Raw genomic sequence first — 25,466 nt, 5'->3', positions numbered from 1 at the left:
TTAACTTTTGTGTCACAATAAAACAGTTTGCACCTTCAAGAGGGACAATGGCAGGGCAGATGAACTAATGGTCAAATACTACGTAGCAGTCCTTATACTTAGCAACAGTTCCAGTGAAATCATTTCTATGCTATGAACAGGGACGTAGCCAAGGGGAGGGGTTCTTGGGGTCCAGACCCCCCCCTTCCATTAGAAAAAAGAATGGTGTGTGCTGCTGCGCCGCCACACCCAAGCCCCAATATAATGGTGGTACTTAGTCTGAAGCCTCTCCCGTTCCTAAAATCCTGTCTATGTCCCTGCTATGAAGGCAATAGTTAAATCTGCATAAAACCAATGTTATCAAGAACCTAAATTCCACACAATTCTGATTTCATAAACACTTCTATTTTACTCATTCATTCATTCATTCATTCATTCATTATTACTGGAAATGTTCTGCAATTTATTTAGATGAAGCATATCATCTGCAAGCCAGCATGGCATAGTGGTTTGAGCATAGACTATGACTGTCTAGCTCCATAAACCCACTGGGTGACCTTGGGCAAGTTACACTCTCTCAGCCTCAAAGGATGACAGTGGCAAGTTCCCTCTGAAGAAACATGCTACATAAACCCCATGATAGGGTTTCCATAAATTGGAATCAACTTGAAGACACACAAAAACAATAAAATTTGATCTAAATGGCCATAAAGGTCCATGGCCCCTCACTCTCAGCCACAGAATCCCTGTAACTTTCAAAACAAAAATACCAAAAGAGAGGAGGTTGGCAGTTGGGTAGAAAACACATCCATGAACATGGTATTCCCATAAACACTGCAGTGCACTACATCACCTGGACACAGTTGCCACAGAATATATTTGAAGCTAAATGGAAAGGTTGATCTATGTTGATTTTTACCTATGTTCAGGATACCAGACTTGCCCAGTTTAATGCTTTCCAGACATGTTGGGTTATAACTCTAATAATCTAAAACACCTAGCTGGCACCTGTGTGGCAATAACCATGTTGGGAGCAAACAGTTGCAGCTGAAAGTTGGGGTTTATAAAAGGAGGAAGAACAGATGCAGGCCTCACTCTTGATAGAGATGTACTTCAGCCTGCTCCACAATCTGTTAAGGATTAAAGTTACAGCAGCCCCATCCATATCCTCCAATATTTCACAAATTAAAACTGGGACACATGTTGCTAAGTAACATCAAAGTTGGTCAAAATAGCAAGAGTTATTCATGTGGAAGGACAGACAAGCTTGCAGAGGCTGCAGCAGGTTGCTTTTGTCTGATTTTACAGAGAAAGGAAAAAGTATACCTCCTCCTCTCCGCCACTGAGTTAACTAGTCCAAAACTACTTTTGCACGTTGAACTCAGTTTGCACCACTTGAAGGATGCCAAAAGTGAAAGGAGAGAAAAACTGGAACATTTTAAAAGCAGTTGAAAAAGTGGAATGGCCAAAGATAAGTTAAGACTGTTCCTGCCAAATCAGGACAGCTGGAGATTATGTCCATATCATATCCAACCTGGCACCTCCATCAATTCCTGTGGCCCACACCATTCCCGCAAAGCCCCTTGAAACCCCTGGACAAAATTGTTGGACAAAACTTTCCCAAAAATACATATAAAACCCCCTCTAGGCATCCCAACACAAAAATGCTCCCCAATCCTCCTCAAAACCACCCGCCCCTTCCCCAATACCTTGTTTTCAATCCCTTTCCCCTTCAAATAGGCAACAAGAAGTCATACCATTTTGAAGGAGCACCAGAGGGAAAAGAAGACCTTTTGTCATGCTTAGGTGGAGAATGCAGCCTCCTCTTGCAGTTTCCCACCTATACTGTACAGGTAATAACACATACTATCAATTGAGCTCAGAAACACAGGGAAGACTCTGAAGGACAGACCGCAGTCCTCAGCCTGGCCATAACATTACGTAATAGTTAAACTTTCCTAACTTGTCTTCCCAAATCTCAGGGCCTGGTACTTCTCCTCTAGCCCTCTGGGTGAGAGAAAAAACCTCATGCTAAATGTACTACCTTCTCAAGATTTTCAATATTGCTTTTGCTCCTATACACAGCTTTTGGCTAGTTGTTGCAGACTCTCTAGAGGTCCACCTTCTAATCTCCTCCTCCCATCCCTTTTTTCCTGCCACAGTTTCTGGAAACAGTGCTAAGTGGAAGAAACCATAGGGCATTTACTGAACAGCTTCCGAATTTGCGTTCTCAGACTAAAGTACTGTAAGGCTGATGCTTTGTGGCTTTTCCTAGCCTTCACTTCCCCAGTTCTGTTCCAATCTTCTTCATCCTACCCTAAATGTCTGAAGTACAATTTGCTTTCTTTTTCTGAAGTGCAAATGAGTTGCCCTATTGTTAGTAAAAACCCTGGTACATCTGTCTTCTTTAGCTCTGCTTAGGCACTTGATTCCTTTGTCTTTTAGTGTTTGAATTCACTTCCTACTTTCTCCTTCACTGCCCCAGTTCCTGCCTTTTCTTTGTTGTTCTGTTTCTCTATGTTCTTGGAAAACGTTGGAACCTTCTTTTCTCGTTCCCCTATAGCTAAACTCATCTTTTCCCTGTTGCTCTGTTGTTATGTGCCTCCAAGTCATTTTTGCCTTACAGTGGCCCTAAGGAAAACCTATCATAGGGTTTTCTCAGCAAAGTCCTTCAGATGGTGGTTGCCACTGTCATCATCTGAGGCTGAGAGAGTGTGACTTGCCCAAGGTCATCCAGTAGGTCTTTATGCACGAGCAGGGAATCGAACTCTGATCTCCAGAGTCAACGCTCTAACCTGTACATCCCTCAAACCTCTACACCATGCTAGCTCTCTGTCTTTTCCTTATACTCCCACTTTTCATAGCTAGATTCATTTTGTTCCTTTTCTTTCCCTCCCTCTTTGTTTCTCCTATTCATTCTCCAACTGCCCCAAAAAGAAAATATTGAAACTATAACAGGGATATTCTCAGCATTTTAAAACAGCAAGTTCCTACTGAATTCAATAGCGCTTGCTTCTGAATAGGCATGTCTACAAAGGATTGCTCTGCTGGTCTCTACTACCCAGTCTGTCTATTATTATTATTATATCATCACTGTCATCATAATCATTTGATGATTATAATCATTTGATGATCATATGTAGCATAGTGAAGGTGGTGATGATAATTATTAACAAGATGAAAACCCAAGGCAGCATACCAATTAAAATGATTACAGTGGACCCTTCATATCAGCAGGTTGACAATCTGTCATTTTGACAGTCTATGGATCATTACATCTCATACTGCCCAATGGTGGCATGTACATCACCATCACTGAATAATATGGGGTGCAACCTCTGCATTTTTTGCCATCCATGCCCCACCCAAATGCAAACCCCCATAGATGAGGGGTATAATATAGTTTAAAATAGAATTAAACTGTTAACAGTATTAAGACAACTTAAACATACACTTAAAAAGGATAAAAAGCAGTTAAAGCAGTATGACTAAAAACAACACTGTACATTCTTACAAGCCCTTTCCATAAAAATCTTCACTTCTAAAAGCCTTTCTAGGTAAAACAAGTACAGTCCGCCCTTGCCATATGTGGGGGATCCATTCAGGACCCCCTCCCCCCACGAAAAGCAAAAAACATGGGACCTCAAGTCCCATGTGTAGGAATGGGGCACGCTCCCACATGCTGCACTTGCCCCATTCATTCTGTGGGGGCTTGCCACCTGCATGACCTTCAGTCCATGTATGGCAAGCCCGTGTATGGGGCGGCACACTGTATTTGCCTGCCAATGGAAGGACAGCAAGGAGGGGAGGCATTCTAACATCTTTAAGAAGAGAGTTCCACAATCTAGGGCAACCACTGAGAAGGCTCAATTTTGCATTCCCAGCAACCATAATTTACAGGTGGTAGAACTGAAAGAATGGCCTCTCCTTTAGATCTCATGGCTGGGGCAGGGAGATACAATCTGACAAATCCTTGACCCTAAGCTCTGTCAGGCTTTATATGTCATAACCAGCACTTTGAATTGTATTTGAAAACAGATCAGCAGATCAAGCATCTCCAGGAAAGGAAAGTGTTAGCATCTTAGCATTAAGTGTATAAAAGCATTCCTGGACACCACAGGAGCCTAGACCTTATGTATTATGTGCAAATACAGGTATTCCAAAATAAAAAAAAAAAATTCTAAACTCCCAAAACACTTCTGGTCCCAAACATTTTGGAAAAGAGAGACAACTTGTACTTGCAAAAGTGCTAAAATGAGATGGGGAAATTTGTATTTCTCTGCTCTAAACAGAGCTTGGGGAACTACAATACGGCTGGAAAGGGTTTATTTGCCCAACATATCATTAAAAGCCTATCCTATTCAATTTCCAAAAGCCTCGTGGCACAGGAATGTTTTCAGTTGCCAACCAAAGGAGGGAGCCATCCTGGTCTCCCTGAGGAGAGAGTTCCAAAGACTGGGAGCAGCCACCAAGAAGGCCCTCTCCCTTGTTCCCACCAAACGCGTCTCAGAATTTGATACAAGAGGCAGAAATAATATGGAAAGAATAGGGATAGGTTCCTGCTCCATTTAAAAAAAAAGAAGCAACATTCAACATGTTTCAGGAAAAAAATTAAATGAAACTGACAACATGCACATGTGAAATAAAACAGCCAGGTCAGAGAAGCCTTGAAATAAGTGAACAAAATCATTTTGAACCTTATAGAGGCTGCTTGGAGACTAATTCCAAAATGTATCCAGTAATGACATTTTCTTTTGTCAGCTTCCATTTTTCTATTTTCCAGGTTTTTTGCCAAACCTACAGATCTACATTTTAAGACATGCTAGGAAGAGCTGGTGAGGTGGGCTTATCTGCTCTCTGTTCTGCTGTTCATGCATGCTTTGTAAGGGAGTCTGGTTACAAATTAATTTTACTGTGTCTTGGCCTGCTGTAGGCAAGCACACATGGCTACAATAGCATCCTGCTCTGTCCCAGCTCAAGCTTTGCTTATTGTATTATCATTGTATTATTTATTGCAAAAATGTTGCTCCAACCCAATAGGGAAAATCTGTGTTTTTCCAGTCTTCCTTCATTATCCCACCAGTACTAATGATTCTAAAAAGCCTCCAGCTAGACAGAGATGAGTAAGAAATTAGTAGGGAGAGTTCAGTGAGTGTAAAAAGCCTTTGTAAAAAGGAGTTACATTGTCACAGTCTTTATTAGCCAATATGTGCTTGTGTTACATTTCCTTAAGCATGCACAGTCAAAAAATAGCTGTTTTCAAACCAGTGCCATGCCAAGTGGCTTCATGAGAGAGTAATGTGTTGGTAGGCAACAGTTAAGGAAGGCAAAAACATAAATGGCCCAGCACATCCTGTTCAGAATCACTGCTAGTGCCAGAAGAGTTCAAGTGACATTTTCAAATGCTTTCTAAAATGTCACTTCCTGAAGTAAGAGGTGTTTTTATCACTCCACGTTTGGTAAAGTAATATAATATATTCATCAGTAATAACAGCATGCCCCAGGTCAGAGCCTAGAGCCAGGAATCCTTTGACCAAAATTCCACTGAGGATGCTACATAATCCTCAATATTCATGTGCATCTACATGGTTTTCAGTTAATAATATGTACGAACACTAAGAAATAAACTAAAGATTTAAACTAAAGATACATCTATGTTTTTTTTGAGCACTCATTATGATTCACTTACAGCAGGAAAATAGCTTTGCACTAGTGGAACAAACATGACACCAGCAAGTCATACACTGAAATTGTGAATGAAATCGTCACTGGTTTTGCCCTCATCCTTGGGTTATCTGGTCTCTATTTTTATTTTAAATTGAAGAGACACAAAGTCATTCATGTATAATCATGTTCACCTCTCACATTTTCCTTTGGGGGAAGTCATTCCAGGACTGAGATAGAGACCAATGTTTTTCCTGACAGCACGAACACTAGTCAATAAATGTCCATTACTTCTGTAACCCAACATCGAAGGGGATCAGCTTTTCCAAAACAATGTGAAAAACTTGGAGAACCTGTTTTATAATTCACCCTATGACTCAAAAGAATGTGTCTGTGTTTTGAGGGCAGTTAAAATACTATCAATTTGTTTTCATTTTAAATAACTACGGTAATACAGACCCCTGATTTCATTTTTCAGAAGGGAAATTAGGAGCTTAACACATCAGGAAAACACACACACACACACACACACACAGAGAGAGAGAGAGAGAGAGAGAGAGAGAGAGAGAGAGAGAGTCTTATGATCCTCCATCACATTTTTCTTCCTCTTGGAGGAGGGATAACCATTTGGAAAACCATACAATCAATCCAGCATACATGGCAATGTTCTTAATGTGGCTTGTGTCAAAAGGTGCTCTTAAGTCCATCATCAGTCTACAGTTGGAAACTGTTGACCTTGTACAGGAAGAAGTAACTCAAACCAACTACATAGGAATATGCAAAGGGAGTCTAGGAATGTTATACGGGAACAAAATTCCAGTGAGAGAATGAAACTTAAAAACAAAGTATGTTTTTACTCGTAATGTAACCTACATCCAGCTAGGAATACTGCCCTATTTATGGCATTATAAAGCTCACAGATGAGCAACATGCACACCATCCTTTTCACTAATTCAACCCTCAAATGCTGAATTTCCCATAATAGCAAAAACCAAAATTTCTTTCCCTGTTTTTATTAATTCAAACACATGCCTTCTTCCAGAACTTTTGGGAGTGTAAGTAGCTATGGGAGGAAGACATGCGCATTGTGCCCATCTAGTTTGAGAGTATGAATAGGGAGGAAATATTCATTTTTGACTCTACTACCCTGGGCCCTTGCTATTTGCTGCGGTTTGGTTACAGGACCTCCATGGATATCAAAATCTGTAGATGCTCAAGTCTCATTATATACAAAGACACAGTAAAACTAATCTAACATTTTTCTATGTTTTTAATTGTACTGTTTTTAATCTTGTAAGCCACTCTGAGTCCCAGTTTTAGGGAAAGGGTGGGCTATAAATATAACAACAACAACAACAACAACAACAATTGGTTTCTCACATATAAAATGGCAAAATCAAGGTTTGCTTTTTGGATTTGTGTGAATACTTTTGAACCACAGTTGGTTGACTCCATGGATGCAGAACGTGTGGATAGAAAGGTCCGAGTGTATAGTGAATTTGGCACTAACAATGATGGGGTGGCAAATGGGTTCCAGGTGGGAATGTGGCTCCAGGACCTGATGAAGTGGTCTTTCCCTGATACAGATTAAATATGTGAGATGAAATAACCAAGTGAGAACTGCTACCACTGAAAGTACAAAAAAAGGAAGAGTCCTGTGGCACTTTAATGACTGTTTTAGCATAGGTTTTTGTGGACTACAGCCCACTTCCTCAGATGCATGGAATACAGCCTCAGTTGTCAACACTTAAATGCAGATGTGGGGGGGGAGATGCGCACATGTTTGCATAAAAGGGCATTTGTACGGACATGTTTATACAAACGTGTGCTATAGAAACTGAAGCAGCACTCAGGGTTGACCAGACATCCTCCTTTTCCAGCCTTCAGTCCAGGAGAAATTCCAAAATGTCCTCCATTTTGACCATGACTAAGAAGTATGAATTGATATTTAAAAGAGTGTTTTTAGCTTTTATTTTGTCACGTCCCACATTTTTATTCAATGTCCTACATTTTGCCATGGCTAGTCCTCCTTTGCGGTTATGACATCTAGTCATCATGGATGCATTCCATGCATCTGAGGAAGTGGGCTTGTGACATATGGATTGTATGTTTTAATGTTGTTGTTGTTATGCTGAAATCAATTATTATGGTTTTCTCACAAGGCCCCTTCTTTTTATACTGAAACAGACTTAAAACAGCTCTCTGAAAACTGCCTCTGAAAGTAGCTCTCTTAGAAAAGACACCAATAAAACTGGGTTGGAGGGGCAGCTAATGTCTGTGTGTGCATGTGCCTTGTCGACATATAGTGACTCCATGAATTTCACAAGACTTTCTTAGGCAAGGAATACTCAGAAGCACTTGGCCAGTTCCTTCCTCTAGCCTCCAGCACCTAATGTTCATTGGCTCCCATCCAAGTACTAACCAGACATGATCCAGCTGAACTTCCAAGATCTGATGGGTCTCACCACCCCATGGACACTTTTGCTCATGGCAATTGAAGTTTTTGGGAAAGTTTTCTTCCACACAATCATCACTTGGATATATTTTTTTTGAGGGGGGGGGGTGGCACTATGCCTTTCACTACAAATGCAATATACAATACAACCCTGAAAAAAGAAACTACATGTGATTGTTATCAAAAGGCATCATTAAAAGATAGAAAGGAGCATTTTCAGCTCACCAAAAACCTAAACCCTGGTTAAACAAACTTTGTAGGTTATCAAAGTATATTGACTTTTAATCTGAATGGGATGGAATAGGGGAAAGAACTCTTGCCACAATTTTGATGGCTTGAAGGCTAGAGAAATGCCTACCTCCAGAAATGTTATGCTGTAATATAACATTACACAGGATTCACAGACACCAAAGCTCATGGCCAACAGGTCAAAAAGTCCTTTGGAACAATCCTGCTTCAAGCAGGCAGAATAATTCATTTACAGAAGCTCTGGTTTGCCGGCATGTAGATATCTATTTGGCACAGATTGCCAAATGAATTCTTTTTTAGCTTTCAGGGGCAAACCACAGCTTCTTATGAGTTTGTGTTCTGAAGTATGTTATTAAGTGGAAATCAATACTACCATGCTATTTGCGCCTGTGGTTTTGTAAATTCAACCTCCTGGCCACAAGATTAGTCTTCTCTTGTTGAGTAGAGGAGGAGGCCTTCACACTGCTGCCAACTTGCCTTATGACCTTGTCTCTTTGCTTCATGGCAACAGATATATTCATTAAAAATGGGTGCAACAACACTCCTCCACTTCCAAGACAATTCATGAATGTGACAGACTGAAATATACTCTAAAAGAATCCAATTTAAGTTCTGTTTTTAATTTGCGGTTGAAATCCAAGGAAGCCGCATTGAACTTGGGAGGAACAATTTTCAAGTAATAAAGCACAGAATTGGGCTGTGCATGCTTTAATGTAAGCATTTTTTTTTTAATGACAGCATGGGAGGAGGTAACAAAACGGCTAGAATAGTGTCAAATTATATCTTCTGAAAATCACAATTATGCAACATAACCCCCAACTCTGGAGTCTAATAGTTGTACCCTTCCTAAAATGGGGAGTCTTTTGTCTAAGCTTTAAAAAAGGTATGATGCTGCACCTAGTTTATAAGGAGAGTCAACATGCCTCTTAAGGCTTTGCAATTCTCCTTTTTTTCTATCCATTTCTCCACCAACAGCAGAGGTTTAGGAGTGGGGTTCAAGAAGTGCACAAAGAATACATAATTGTCTAGGGGGGGGGGCACAGGATTCCCGACCTCTGACACTGATCATCTCAGGCAACCTTATAGCAGCCCTGCAAAGTAAGCCATAATCATTACTCCTTTTGATACCATTTCAGGTGAATGCTATAGCTGCATCTGGCCTGCAGAAATAATCTAGTTTGACACCACTTTAACTACTACATCTCAATATTATGGGATTCTGGTAGTTTGTTTTGGCACCAGAGCTCTCTGATAGGGAAGACTAAATGTCTCTCAACATTACAACTCCCAGAAATCCATGGCAGTTAAAATGGTGTCAAACTGGATTATTTCTGCAGTGCAGATGCAGCCTGGGCCATCTAAAGCATGGATATGAATCTGCATGTTCATAATGTTGTTACTGTCGTCGTCATCATCATCATCATCATCATCATCTTTATTTATTTATTTATATATTTATTTATTTATATAGCACAATCACTGTAATGATGATTTACAAGTAAATGAAAAACAAAACAGTTCCCAGCTCTCAGACCTAAAAAGCTAAGTAGTAGTATCTATTGTACTAGCTATACTGGAATTGCTGCTGTTTAACTTTTTTGAAAATGTGTTGGAGTGCTAAAGCCCTGATACGGAAGAATTTATGTGACAATGAATGATTTGGGCTGGACAATGAACTGGCAAATGACATTCAGTGTAATTACGGAAGTCAATATCTTATATTAACTTCCCATATCCCCCTGGATTGTAACTCTTAACTGTTGATACAAGGGAGAATTTGGAGTTATGATGGAATCATAATAAAAACTCCAAGTCAGCATACAGACACTGTGTAAAATGGGCATTCCCTCTTTAAGATCATTAGGAAAGGATTTCAAAACAAAATGGCTAGAATTGGAGTCTCTTTTATAGACTTTTTGTGAAGCTGAATTTGAAATAATGTGTATAATTTCATAGAATCATAGAGCTGAAATCAACAGCAAGGGCCCCAAGAAAGAGGACACCAGGGAATGCATTAACCACAGAACTATTGCATTAATCTCCCATCAAAACAAAGTGATGATCAAAATTCTACAACAAATATTGTTACCATATATGAAATGAGAAATGCCAGATATCCAAGCCGGGTTCAGGAAAGGAAGAGTCAGTAGGGATCATACTGCAATGTACATTGGAGAATGGAGTGCACTAAAATCAGCCTGAGCTTTATAGATTGCAGCAAACCTTTGGTTGTGTAGATCATGAAAAACTAAGGATGGCTCTTAAAGAAAGGGGTCTTGTACACCATTTGATTGTCCTGATACATAACCTATACTCAGGACAAGGGGCTACAATCAGAATATGGAGAAATGAAATGGTTTACAGTTGGTACTTTTTCTTACCTTGGTTTCAGTCATTAATCAGAATAGACACTGCAGAAAAAGATTAGAACTATGCTCTGTAATCTGCCTTGATTCTCTCGGGAAAAGGCAGAATATAAATAAAATTATATTATTATTAACTAGAACACTAGGACTTGGAAGGCAGCTATGAAAGAATTAGACAAGATCCTGATGTGTAAAAACATATAACTGAATATTAAAGTTATGATGGTTCATGCCATAGTATTTTCCATGTCTATGTACACTTGTGAAAACTGGACAGTAGAGAAAGATAGGAAGAAAATCAACTCATTTGAGATGTGGTGCTGGAGAAGAGTTCTGTGGATACCATGGACTACTAAAAAGACCACCGGGGGTGGGTGGGTTCTAGAGCAAATTAAGCCTGGTCATATCCCTAAAAGCCGAGATGCTTAGTAAGGAGGAAGGCAGCAGGAAAAGAGGAAGATTGCATTACAGATGGATAGAGACAACTAAGGAAGCCACAACCCTGAGTCTGCAAGACTTGAGCAAGCTGTTGCTGACAGAGTAACTTGGAGATCTCTCATCCATAGTATTCACCCCAAATCAAAGTCGCCTTGATGGCACTTAACAACAAAGAGCACCTGATGTGGTTAAGACTGCTTTTTAAAATTGAACATTGAATATAACCCAAAAAAATGGAGATTATAATCTTTCTGAAAATTTATTCCCAATACACACACCTGTTGCTGCTGTTGCTTTTGTTTTTGTTGTTTGCCTTCAAGTTGAGTCCAACTTATCAGAACCTTAACATTGTAGGGGGAGGGCAGTTTTGGCAAGATTTATTCAGAAGAGGTTTGCCACTGCTTTCCTTTTAGGTTAAGAGAGTATGACTTGTCCAAGGTACATTTTACCTTCTCTTTTAATGAAATCTTAAATGGTGCCCCTGTTCAGGGTCTATGAAGCTCTTGGGCACACAATCATGACTCAGGGAAAGTGAGAGAATGTCACAAAATTATACGAGATCACTGTACACAGAACTGTCTCCCTTACTAGACTGGATAGGGCAGTCTATGTTTCCATAAATCACTATGTGTGTATTCAAGCTACTGAAGAGAAGCCAACATTGTTTCTTAGAGTGCTCACAGATCCTGAGTACATTTAATAATTAATGCTAAATAGACATATCTTATACCCTGCATACCCCTTCATAGCCTCTTACAATTAAGATGTTGGAAATAGAAGGTTTTCAGATTTGCCCTACCTCTCTCACCTATTCACAGTCAGATTCTAAATACCATCACATGCGAAAGTTTAAAATTAGTCATGCAAATTCCATTTCACACATACATTTCTGCAGGGTAATCTCTTATTTTAATTCCTCACAGAGCACTCTTATTTTGAGTGAGCCAAGGTATGTTGGGACAGGAAGAAAGTTATGCATTAAATAAGCATGGATTGTAGCCAGGTCTACCATTAAACAGAAATCAACATCTAAAATATGGGTAGTTTTAAGGCTCGAGGAAATGTTTGATGTGGCTAGCTGGCCCAGCTACAAGGATCAACACCGAGGACACTGCCTCATATAGCTGCGGCCTTAAATAGGTTTTCCCAGAGTATAGAATTAATTCCTTGGAAGACTGGGGGTGGGGAAAGACACTATATAAATATTCTCTCTTTGTTCCTCTGTTTGCTAGAGAGGAAAGCTGACTTCCAAGGCATAGTCGTTCCAAAAGGCTAGAGCACTGAGACAAGAAGATTCAAAAATTTATCACTGTCAAATCTAAGGCCAAAACAGAAATAATCTGGCGACCACAAAAATTCTTTATGAGGGCACTTGACCAAACATTTTCAATGCCCCAGAGAATATGAAGTTCTGGGGTTGTTTTTTTAGACTTCAGCAAAGCAAATGTCAAGTCTTTAATCTTTGTTTAATGGACTGATCTTATAATGTGCTAAAAATTTCAAATATGGTCTCATCCTGTGATTGGAAAGGCATTTATAGCAATGTTAACTACGTTTACAAGTGCACAAAAACCACATGTCTTATATAAAAGGATCTATAGTTAATTTAATAGTTTTGCAGAACACAGAGCTATATGTTAAAATGTTTGTTCAAACTAAAGTACTGTATACATAACCTGAAATAATTAATTTACGTAATGGCTACAAACAAATACATACTTTATGTGTATCTGAAAGAAATACTGGATTACTACCAATTTTAATAAATGTCAGCATATACACTATATTCTGAAATAGAGTACAGATTCCAGAAACAGTACTAATCATAGACATGGGGGAATGAAGCAGCAGGAGTCTGGCCAAGAATCTAAATCCATTCACGGTCTATTTTGTCCACTTTGGCAAACTTCTACAGCTAAACCAATATGCCAAAGGTAACAACATTTCACCCAGACTCTAGCAATTCTGACAGAGCATAAAAAGATTGGCTGGAAGGGAGAAACTAATCATTCAGGATGTAAGACAAATCTCCTAGTTCTCTAAAGAGCAAGTAGACCTGGCATTCAAGCACTTAACGTCATATTTGAACTTCCCAAATGAGAAATCAGATTCTTCACTTAAAAACTCGGTCAAATCCAAAGGTTATTCTGTAACAAGAGCTGAGGCCTAATACTAACCACCAGAGAATCCCTACAGGATAAACAGAAAGAAAGAACAACAATAAACACTATTGTCACAAATCATGTGTCCTACTCAGTATATCATACTGGGCTGAGTCACACTGTCTCCTTCTCTAAAACTAAGAAGCCATGAACACCTGTTTCTTCTCTTCTCCAGAGTGAATTTCCCATTACAACCATAGTTATGATGAAGGAATATGATAATACTACCAATAATTCTTGTTAATTAGCCAGGATTGAGGTGTTTGCACGAACACAGGTCTTTACCCACATAGAGGGTAAAATTGTGCAATGATCCGTCATAATCCAACCCAGGAACCTGATCCATGGACCAGCATCCGGGTTATCATGTAAACAAAGAAGGATCAGCTGAAAGTAATCTTTGTCTTTGTTTCAGGTTGTATTTTTATATTATCAATAAATGATCATTCTGCTGCATCTGTAACTTTGTTTCTCTCTGACAGACCCTCAAGCCTGGTTGGCCTGGAACCAAAATGGATGAAGACCTTGAAGTTGTTGCACCTCCTATCACTTCAATGCCTGGCATCCACTCACTCCACAGCCAAAACTGCAGCATTAAATTGCCTTTTGCAAGCAGGGCAGTGCCTGTAAATGTGTGAGGCCTGCTGGTATACTGCCTGACTCCCATGCAGGCATGGACTTCTCTCAATAATGCTGTTCATGATATACCAGAGGAAAGGTTCCCAGAAGAGGATGAAGTACTGTATCATCAGGAGAATGGGAATAATGGGAGTGGGGGAGTTTTCACAGGTAGGCCGTCAGCACATCCTTCCATCCACAATCCCAAGCTTCCCCAGGGAATGAACCCAGTGCCCTTTGAAATAGATGGCTGTCTTTACAGGACACAGATGGCGCAGAGAGTAAGGAGGAACAATCAGTTGTATACTCTTTCTATGCATACCACACTTGCTTTCAGATAACTTATGTTCCAATCCTACATGCATCAGAGGCAAAATTCCCATGTTTTTCATGATTATTGGATGAAGCCAATAATATGGTGCTAAAAACACAGGAAAGCTTCGGGCAGCATCAGTAACCCAGGTTTCAGCAAATTAAAAAGCTCAGCTGCATAAATGTACTCTTTTATTATTTATTTCACACATCTAAACAACAGTCTCTCTCACACACATATCTGAACAGCCTTTCTGTTCCCCTCCACACACACCACCACCACCAAACACTTTCCTCCAAGAATAGGAGAATTTTGAAAGCAAATACAGGAGTTTTGGAAAGAATGATTGAGATCCTTCATGGCTGAGCTCCACATTCAACTATGGTTCCCCTGTAACCATCCCCATGTTCTGATTTAATACCCGTTCCCACTATTCCATTACAACTTCAGTATTGAGGGGGGCAGTTTCAGACATGGGTCTGGATATGTTTCCCATAGACAGATACAGACCAAGGATATCTTCCATATCTTCCATTTGCTGGGATCATGTAGAGTCTCAACAGATGATGTCAGTGGTCTCCCTCTAGCTATGGGAACATAGCCAGCAACTTCTTTGATCCCTTCTGCTCTCCAGCAGCTATGCAATGACCAGGGGATGGCTATCACTGTGCAATGATGAATCCTGGGGTGAGGGGAGACATTTGCAGAGAGTAGAAGAGAATACCAACCACCACAGTGACAAAAAAATTAAAAATAAAAGACATACACAGGCAGAAGGTGGGCTTAGCTTGCACATGACATTAACAGGTTGCCAGCCAATATGCACTTACTTGCAGGGCTTAAATCAACCACTAATTCTTGAAAATCACAATGAAATGGTTTTAGGCTATAAATGTTGGGAGAAGAATTAAATCAAATATTCAGAGAACACATTTCCCACTCAGAAATACAATATGTTTATGAACAATATGTGTGCTTCAAGGGTACGCAGAACTGTTGGATAGAAGCTGGCTTGCAATAACACTTGGAATATGTCTTAACATTTTGCCCAAACAAATCTAGATTTGCCACCAAAACTGGAATCCTAGCTTCCTGAGCATGCATGTATTATATGAAACTGCATCAGCCTAATGAAGGAACAATATATTCCTCTATACCCATACTATATAACATAAGCTATGTAAACTCCCTCTTTGAGGAACAGACAAACAATATTATGATTGATCTAAATTCCTTACCACTTTTGGATTTCAGTAGATATCTGAAGCATGGCTTTGATTGAAATACAGTTTAAAAGCTTTTATTTCTTCACTTCTGTGTCTTAAACAGTATTGTTCAAAATTAATTTGAACAAATTTTGTAAGAACTAAGTCACTATATTCACTGAAAATTCTTTGGAAATGTTCAATTTCTATAAACATCTGTAAGAGGGCAGATACAAATCAATTATTACCAGAATACTAAAATACATTTAAATCTACAAGGTCAGCATTTTAAAAGAATTGAAAAGTTTATTGCATAAATGTATTTTTAAGAAAGCATAAAAAAGGACATTCACAACTTGTGTTAAGTGGATAGTCATTATGTTAAGCTGTTGAAACACAAGCGAGTAGAAAGTGAACTGGGGTTTTGAAGAAAGTTACCTGTGATAATTCATTCCCCCGACTACTTTTGCTGTTTGTGGGAACCACATTTCTGGCAGAAATGTTTTGAAAACAACACAGGACGACCATTTTAATGATAAAAACATTTCAGACCTGTTAATTGTAAGGCTCCCATAAACTGCCCAATAGTTCCAGTTGATGTTGGAGTTTTCTCTTTCAGGATTTCATGGGATGTAATGGTTGTTTGCACTCCCTCATCCAACTGGGCCCTAAATGCACTGAAGATGTGACCCTGGTTAGTTGTTGGTTGTGGTAGAGTTTGGAGCTTCCTCAGATCAGTACATTTCTTCTCAACTGCTCCTTTCTCTACTTGGGATATGCTTAAACTGCAGTGTGTGTGTGTGTGTGTGGGGGTCTTCCATCCCCTTCCCACTTCCTTCATGAACTCAACACAACGCACCATGCTCCTTCCACAACATCCACATTCCCTGCCTTGCACATTTAACTTTATTTCACCAATGATATAGTAATAGTATTAAAGTGCTAGATCACTTCAGCACTATAGCTGTAAAAGACAGAGGAAGAGGAAGAAGAAGATTACAAGGAAAGGAAGGTCACTGGAAAACTTCTGTGGCAAAAGTCCCACTCAAATTCCAAGCATCATGAGGGACTACCCAAAAATACAAGCAGGAGAAACTGAAGCAATGATCCAGAAGCATGGCATTTACCCTGGCTGATGTAGAAAACTCCTGGAACAAAAAAATTAAAAATTCACACCCTGATGTAGGTTTAAAATATTCCTGCTGATATTGGAAATTCACAAGCAAAGTACCAGGATAGAAAGAACAATGTATGGATATCTGGGGGGTGGGGGAGTGGGGAGGGGATCTCAATAACCATAGCTGTAACTGCAGCCAAATCCTGAGTCTTTGAACCAGTTTGGAGGAGCCCATAGGAAAACAAAGAACCAAAAATTATCCCTGAAAACCTCAGTTCTTAGGACAGGGCTTCTGAGATTTTTATAAGCTCAGACAACAGAATTTCAAACATAACGTCATAACTACGAAGTAGAGATGTCGGACTGGAGGAGGAAGAAGGGAGGAGGAACTGTGCTTCTTTGGAAATAGAATCTGATCCCAGTGCCACATTCTGTGCCTCATTTCTAGAGTGCACAAGAAGCCATTGCTACCAAAGGGAATTGTTTAATTTTAATGTTTAATTTATAGAACATTTCCAACTTGTATCTTAAGAAGTAATGCCAACAACATATATTCTGGTCCCAATTTTGACTCCCCCCCAACTAGTCACTTTTGAGGCTCCACTGACTACACACAGGCCAAGAACAGAACTAGAGAATACACAAGAGAACTTTCATGCTACAAAACAAAAACAAAACAAGGTTCACTTACTAGATTTTAAACTAAAGCCACATTTGGTTCTCTAGAAGTAACTTACAGAGTGTGGGACATACTGTTTAGACACAGAACAATTAGCAGAAACAGCAGGGGCAGATTTCCAATAAACACAATGATCTGAGGATAAGCTGCTGTAAATCTGCATTAATTGTTTCAGGAATTCCATTATTTACAGAAGCACTTGCAGAGTAAATAAACAGGAAGCGGGGAAGGGGAGTTTGACAGATATAAGAAAGCAGCTAACCTTACCTTCACATTGTTTTCCTTCTCCTTTATAACCAGGTTTGCAAATGCATTTGTATGACTTAGGCGTGTTTTGACAAATCGCATCAATATGGCAGTCGTCTGTCCCTTCTGTACATTCATCAGCATCTGTGCCATACAGCATTAAAGGGAGGAGGGGGAACAACAAGAGATCTCATCAAAGCCTGTGAGAGTTTCCACCTAAAGAAGCTGTTTCGCTGAGTTTGCACCGGGTTATCATCACAGGCAAAAACAATATCACAACTGAAATGTATATTCCATATACAAAACACATTTTTTTCTAATGTCTTGAGGACTAGTACTATGTTTGGATGACAAGGATTTTAATGGGCCTTCTATTGGAGACATCACCATCCTCAGCAGTAGCATCATCAGACTTCAACATGAGACAAGAAGTACCTACAGTATATCCACACTGCACAAGTAAAGCAATTTGATATCCCTTTAACTGCCATGCCTCCAGCCTATGTGATTTTGTAGTTTGGGAATACCTAGAGGTCTCATTCCCCTGAACTACAACTCTCTGTCAGAGAACGCTATGTACCACATAAAAGGCATATCCCAGAGTTCCATATGATAGACCAGTTGCCCCCAAACTATGCTCTTTAAGGGATTTTGGACTTCAGCTCTTAGAGTCCCAGACAATATGGCTGAGGCTTCTGGGAGCTGAAGTCCAAAATCTCTTAAAGGGCACAGTTTGGGAGCCACTGTGATAGATCCATGACCATTAACGTGGCATCAAACAGCTACAGTTCTGTAGCCCAGATTTCACTTTAAGATGAAGGGTACCCATTGCCAGTAAACCATTCTGACTGATGGCAGTTATACTTTGATTCTAAGTGATCATTGTGGCAATGATCTTGCTGTAAACCTGACACATCAAGACACTTAATCAGTATGCCAATCGTGTGCAAAAGCACTCTGATTACCAAAGCAGATGAACATTTGAAAGCATTCCAGCATTAAAGTAAAAAATAGAATCCTGTTCTCAGGTTGTCACAAGCAGAACTTGCTCATACATTATATTCAGGTCAACCAGGAACTTAACATTTTGCCTGTATTACCCTTACTCTGTGGAGGGCTACATACACTGAGAGTTAGTAGATAAATAAACATCTCAAGGCAGACCTATACCTTGTAACAGAGGCACATGCTCATAACCATGATTGTAGCCTGTACTGAGTCTACCATTCTTCATATTTTGTCCACTGTCTCCAACTGCAGCGCCACAAAAATGCTTCAGCTTTGTCTGCCACGTTTGTTGGCAAATATGTGGAAAAAAATGTGACAAGCTGCTACAGGAGACTTGCCACACTGTTACATGTACACTGCAATATGTTTACTAACAGAAAAATATACAGTTTATATAAATATATAAACATTGCTGCCCACCAGTAAGATGATAATAAAGCAGCATGCATAAACATTGCCCTTTCACACATTTCATTTCAGTTTACTACAGTTCTTCCCCTTCCATTCTTTGGGTGGATATTCCCTGTGTACTCCTGGTCAGCAACTATCTTTCTTGGCTTAGGGGAGTGCCTAGCTCTGTTCATCATTACTTTGCTCATGTAAAAGTTATTCCTCCAAATAGGAGAGGATTTTGTTTGTGTGAAAGCAAAGAAAACCTTTGGGGAAAAAAGCAGGAATCTTGTTTGCATGGAAAAGTTTGCATGCAAACCTGAAGATAGGTGAAGCTAAGCATGACTGAAAAAAGCATGGCAAATAATGACAGAACAAGGCCTATAGTCCCTTATAGAGGGCCATATTGACCCACCAGCTTCCTTCTATAATGACCCTGTTATGGTGGACAGATCAATAATAACTTTGTACTACATAGTGCACCAATGGTACATTTTGTTACCATAGATACTGCTTCTTCTACACCATTTTTTACCTCCAATTAAACAACTGGTGAACAGGCTGCACTTCACAGAGGGCCGGATTTAGTCTAAGGACCTCTTGTTTAAAGATGCTTACACTTTTGGACAATGCTGGACCAGGTTTAAAACCTTACAAGAATATTCACAACTAGTAATTCTGGGATACAAAGAGAGAGGTGGTGCACTTATAATCAAGTATGAAGTCAGAGAAGCAGAAGACTAGGATCAAATGAAATTACAAGGCAGTTGTCCCAAATAAACCAGTCAGCTGAAAGTCAGCATTGCCTTAATATTTGATATAGGAATCTGTGTTATACTGATCATTGGCCCATTTAACTCGGTCTCTGTGTTAACAGCAGAGTAGGTGGGAATCATTTGCTGGGATACTTTTACATGGAGATGTGAGGAGTTGCACCTTGAGCCCTGCAAATGTAAAGCATATGTTCTACCACATGTATACCCCAGACCCTCTCATTACTTTTCATGTAAAGGAGTCTAGAAACAGAATGCTCATTCTGTGTCTGTGGGTCAATTAGTGACAGAAAAAGGAATGAAGTACATAGTCCACCAGTGCTTAGACTTTTGTACAAAAATGAATCAATGAGGACATATCTAAATTGGAAGCTTGGCAAGTTGGTCAGGGTGAACAAAACTTCCTCACTAGTGGCACACTTTCTTTGGGAATCCCTCCCCAGAAGGCCTCTTCTCTGGTGTCATTTTGGTGCATTGTCAGTCTGTATCTTGTTTTAGCAATGTTGGTGGATGACAGTTTTTAACTGCAGGACCACTATGATCAGTCTATGATGGCCATTTTTAACTCCTGGATCACTCTGTTGTTTTAAACATGGTTCAGATGACTTTGAACTTTTGGAGTATTGTACATTTTTATAGATAAAGTTAAGAAGCAGTTAATTCTCCGGCACTATATTCATGTTGCTGTACTTTATGGGCTTGAAGCATAACAGCCCTTAAAAATCGACCAGAGTAAAATACCTGTTTGTGGTTGACCATGTGTAGTATAATAGTGTTGCAAAGGGACACTGTGGCAGATGTGAGCTAAGAAAACTAAAGTTTAGGTCTCCTCACTGCCATGAGGTTTCGGGCAATCACTATCTCTTAGTCTAACCTACCTTACAGGGATGTTGTGAAAATAAAATTAGATACTGTGTTCCAAGAGGGAAGGACTGGATGCGAATAAACAAATCCCAGTGGAAAGAAATCACTGGCTTTTTCTAACTGGTGAATGTAGTAGACAAGTGATTCCATGACTATGTAGAGCATCCCAAAATGATATTTAACCATGAACTGAAACATGTAAAAAGTTGATCAAGTTGAATAGTCTGTTTTCTGTGAAAGTAAACAGAAATTATTTACATTAAGGGATAAAAAGAAGTCGAAAATATTTGTGACAGGTGCAAAAGAAGAAATTGAACCATAAAGTTCAGCCCTTTTCAACATTTTTTTATCATGAATTATTTAAAATCCATGCATGGTATTATATTGTTGAAAAGATAAGCATTACTTCAGAGATTTCGGGGGGGGGGGGGGGACGGACCTCATTTTCCCATGCCCCTTTCTTTTTTTTTAAAAAAAGAGAAAATAAATGCTGAATAGAGCTGGTTGAGAAATTAATGAAGGAAATAGCTAAATGTAATAAATACGCAGATAAAGAAATAATGGAAAATGATCACTCCTTCACTCTTTCCTTACAGTATTAACTGGGAGCAGGAGTAAACGAAAGTGAAGAGAAAAGGGGATCGCTGCATAAAGGGAAGGAACTGGGAATCAGCTGATTCTTTGGAAGGACGTTTGTCTATAAGCCAGGCCATGGGAGACCTTGATGCTCATGGAAGAAAGTGGCCCAAGGCTATTGATTACTGCCTAAATGTCAATCAGGCAAAACCACCTTATAGTGAGAACGGCCTTTAAATGGATTTCCCCATAATTTAATGCAAGAGGCCCATCTGGCTCTTTTGCTTATTGCATGCATACCCATCAACGAATAATAACAGGCCTAACAACCAACTCCCTAAAACTAGGATATAAGGAATATAAAAGGTTTAAATCTATGATCCACAGGGACGGAGGGAAGGGGACGATACAGAAAACGATGAGAGACTCCCCTCCCGTCCAGCGCAGTTTGTTTCATGCCAATTAGATTAACAGATCCTAAGAAAAGGTGCACCAAAGTGAAAAACACTTTGATTGTTAGCTGGAAATTCTAACGCTAATTGTTTCAGAAATGCTCACTCAGCCATCTCCAGCGATAAAACAAGGATTCTTCAAAGTCACCAAGGAGCGGGGAGGATGAGGGGGGCTCCTCAGAGGCAGCAGGAATAATCAGATATTGTGACCAGGCACACATCACAGCACTTTGCAAAGGAAAGAAATCAAAAGCAAGGGGAGGGCAGAGATGGCTGTTTGGGTTGAACTTTCTTCTCAGCATCTTACAAGCAAAATCACTAGTGAAGCAAACAGCACAGAAGGAACTTTGCTTTGCACAAAGCCATAGTCAGATGGAAGAAGTTTGCCCTCCTCGCCACCACTGCAAAAGGGAGGAGGGAAGAGAAGAGTGGCTTTAATTGGCTTCTTTCTTTTGGTTTATTTTAGCTGCTCGGCCAATTCAGAACTTGCTGCGGTTTAAAAAAAAGAAAAGAAATGGGTAAATTCGCTTAGGGGTTTTGAGGGCGCAGTTCAGATCACATACACATGCCACTCTATATTCAGTCAGGCAGGGGATAAAGCAGGAGGCGGCGCTTTTGTTGAAAATGCCTAAGTTCATACTTTTGACTCATTAAAAGGGGCAACCAGTTCTCTCATCAAGCTCAGCAGAAGTGACAGCTGGGCTCCTTTCTAATGCCGTCAAAAACTCAAGCCGCATTGAGCCCAAAGGGGACATTTCACAGCAGCCCGAGGCTGCCTGAGAGTCAGGCGTGTGAATGCCAATGAGTCAAATGGAAAGGGCAGATCCAACGGTGAAAACTTCCTCGATGGCAGGGCCCCTGCTAGGCTCCTGGGACATTATATTTTTAATCCTCATTGACGCCCCTCCTCATTGCTAGGGGCGTCACTTATAGATTAAAAAGCTAGAGCTCTCATTCTGTTATATTAGTAGAATTCAAAGATATAGCCATGCTAGTCTGTAGAATCAGTATGTAGAGAGATCTTGTAGCACCATTGACCCTAACTGAAAGAAAGAAGTTGGCAGCAGGAGCTTGCGTAGACTTAAGGCCCGAACAGACAGGCCAAAATAAAGTTGCTTTGGATCACTTTGGAGTATGCTGTTTAAATGATGCATGCGTCCTAAGAAGCTGGAAGCCGTGCCAAAGCCACACTCCAGTCCTAAGGACTTTGGCACAGAAGAAGACTTTGGCACAGCTTCTGAACTCTTAAGTGTGTCATTTAAATAACATACCTCCGAAACAGCTTCTGGATGTGTTTGTCATTTAAACAGCATACCTCCAAAGTGACCGGAAGCAGCTTTATTTTGGCCTGTCTGTTCGGACCCTTAAGTCTACTTCCTCAGATGCATTTGGACCAAGTGCATCTGGGGAAGTAGACTGAAGTCTCCGAAAGCTCCTGCTGCCAATTTCTTTCTTTCAGTTAGTCTCAAAGGTGGTACAAGCTCTCTCTACTTTTTGTTATCTTGGTTTTCTCCCTCAGATGTCTGATGGCTAAGCTCCTTTTTCTCTCTGAAGTAAACCTCTAGTCTCGCAACCCTATAATGGTTTACTTTATGTAGAGCCAATGTGGCGTAGCTGTTACAGTATTGCGGTGGCATTTCAAATCTCTGGCTTAAACTTTCCACCCAGCCATGAAACACACTGCCTGATTTTGAGCCAGTCTCATTCTCTCACCCCCATCCTCCTTCACAGGGTTGCTGTGAGTATCAAGTAGGGAGAAGGAGAGCCCTGGAGAAAAAGTGGGCTATAAGTTTACCAAATAGGTACCAGAAGAATTACTTGCCCTGAGAGGACCCTCCCTGGGGATGTGCCTCCTCTGAAGTCAGGTAATGCAATTGGACTGAAAGTGACTGAATATTCCAATCACACATAGTGCAGACAAGAGACAAAACTATCTGCCTCCAGAAAAGCCCATCTGAAAGCACACAAAGCCAGGACAGTAGATCACACAGAGACATAGTGGGCAGCCTCCTCCATGGTGAGAACTCTGGTTTACTCATAATGAATGGAACAATACCGAAACCCTACAGATTGCTATATACCCCTCCACAAAATGTGTGAGTGTATGGATCTGCTGACTTATGACAACTCCATGAATTTTCAGGTGAGTATCTTAGACAAGGAATAATCAGAGGTGGTTTTACTAGTTCCTTCCCCTGAATTATAGCCTACACCACCTGTTGTTCGCTGTCGGTCTCCCATCCAAGTGCTAACCAGGGCTGACCCTGCTTAGCTTCCATGATCAGATGTATCCTAGCACCATACACATTAATCCTCACATAACAGATTTACTAACAAGATTTTGTTTATGAGGGAGTACCTTTCTTGCCTCTTGTCTCCTAGCATCATCAGCTGTAGGTTAGTCAAACTTATGGTAATATCTGGATTGCTTTACTGTGAGGCAATAGTTTATATAAAAAATAAGAAGAGGAAGAGGAAGAAGAAGAAGAAATCTATTTTAATATTCTAACAATTTAATTCTGTTTTAATGTATCACTTTTCTATGGTTTTAATTGTATTGTTTTTAAATGCTGTGAAGCCATTCTGAGCCCCAGTTCTGGGGAAAGAGGGGGATACAAATAAATATAATAATAATGTAATAAATAATAATAATAATAATTAATATGAATAATATAATATAATAAACAATATAATAATATAAATATAATAATAAATGATATAATTATAATATAAATAATAATAATAATATGTTTTTAATTCGTTGCCTGCTCATTTTATCTAATTATCTAATAATAATAATAATAATAATGGGATAATAGTATTATTATCTATTGTTTTACATGCATTTTGTTACTATCCTGCAGAATGTACACCTTTGGCAAGTTTAATTTTTATCTATGTTATTGATCATATAAAATAATAATAATAATAATAATAATAATAATAATAATAATAATAATAATAATAATAATAATAATTGGCTTTGCTCTCCACATCCCACCTTATACTTTTAGCTCCTACACAGAATCTGACTCAAAGAGGCTGGAAATAATGATACTCTTAATAATAATGATGCTTAACAATTCAAACATTTGGTTGGAGAGGAGGGGAGGAAAGAGAGAGAAAAGAAGCTGGAAGCTAATCAGTGTTATAATTAACTATAATTAATATATATATATATATAAATAGTTGCATGGCAACTGGTATACTTTCCTGCCTAGACAGTATCCTCCTGCCACCAAATGCTCAGGTTGCATCTCACCCTTTGTGGCTGGAAAGAACTTTTTAAAACACTTTGGGGAATAGGAGACAAAGCCAGATGGTGGTCCTCCATCCAAAATTCCCCATCAAGAATCCCAAAGAAAGAAGAGAGAGAGAGAGAGAGAAGAGATTCCTGATCCCACCCTATTTTCAATAGGTAAGGAGACAAGCCATTCAATCCTATGCATTTCAGTGCCTGGGCTAGAAGGAGAGGGAGAAGGGGGGAAAGGGAGAGAAAAAGAGAGAAAGAAAGGAGGGGGGGAAAAGAAGAAGAATCAGCCAGCTCTCTGCCTGCTCTTACCTGGGACCCCATTGCCTCCTGCAACCCTGAAGACAGCCAGAGCCCAGCACAAGTGCCATGCCAAATAAACAGTCCCCATGATCATCATCATCAGCATTCAGGGCAAGTTGGTGGGTCGCTTTGCTAAGGGACTGGCAGAGAGGGGCAGCCACAGAGGACTGACGCGCTGACAGCATCCCGCTGATTCGCAGAGGGACCCTCAGGGTGGGCGGGACGTGGAGGGGGGCGGGCCAATCGCAGGCAGGGATGGGGCTTGATTGACGGGGAGGGGGGAGAGGGGAGGAGGTTGAGAGGAAGGATAGGGACTCCTCACAGCTTTGAGGGGAGAGGGGCAGCAGGCAGACACTCTG

At 40.0% G+C, this 25,466-nt stretch overlaps 1 protein-coding gene across 1 annotated transcript in view; it reads right to left on the bottom strand.

Annotated features, from left to right (window-relative positions):
• The window catches only part of LOC121931679 (signal peptide, CUB and EGF-like domain-containing protein 1), a 299,857-nt gene extending 274,625 nt beyond the window's left edge, over positions 1-25,232 (bottom strand). Inside the window, 2 exon segments of the mRNA XM_042469659.1 lie at positions 17,513-17,635; positions 25,117-25,232. Of these exon segments, the coding sequence (XP_042325593.1) occupies positions 17,513-17,635; positions 25,117-25,213 (220 nt within the window). The 5' untranslated portion in view covers positions 25,214-25,232.
• Between the last annotated feature and the right edge of the window lie 234 nt (positions 25,233-25,466).

The sequence above is a fragment of the Sceloporus undulatus genome, chromosome 5 (genome assembly GCF_019175285.1).
Source record: "Sceloporus undulatus isolate JIND9_A2432 ecotype Alabama chromosome 5, SceUnd_v1.1, whole genome shotgun sequence".
NCBI lineage: Eukaryota > Metazoa > Chordata > Lepidosauria > Squamata > Phrynosomatidae > Sceloporus > Sceloporus undulatus.
The sequence above is the reverse complement of the archived record's forward strand: the minus strand, read 5'-3'. Positions and strand labels throughout refer to the sequence as shown.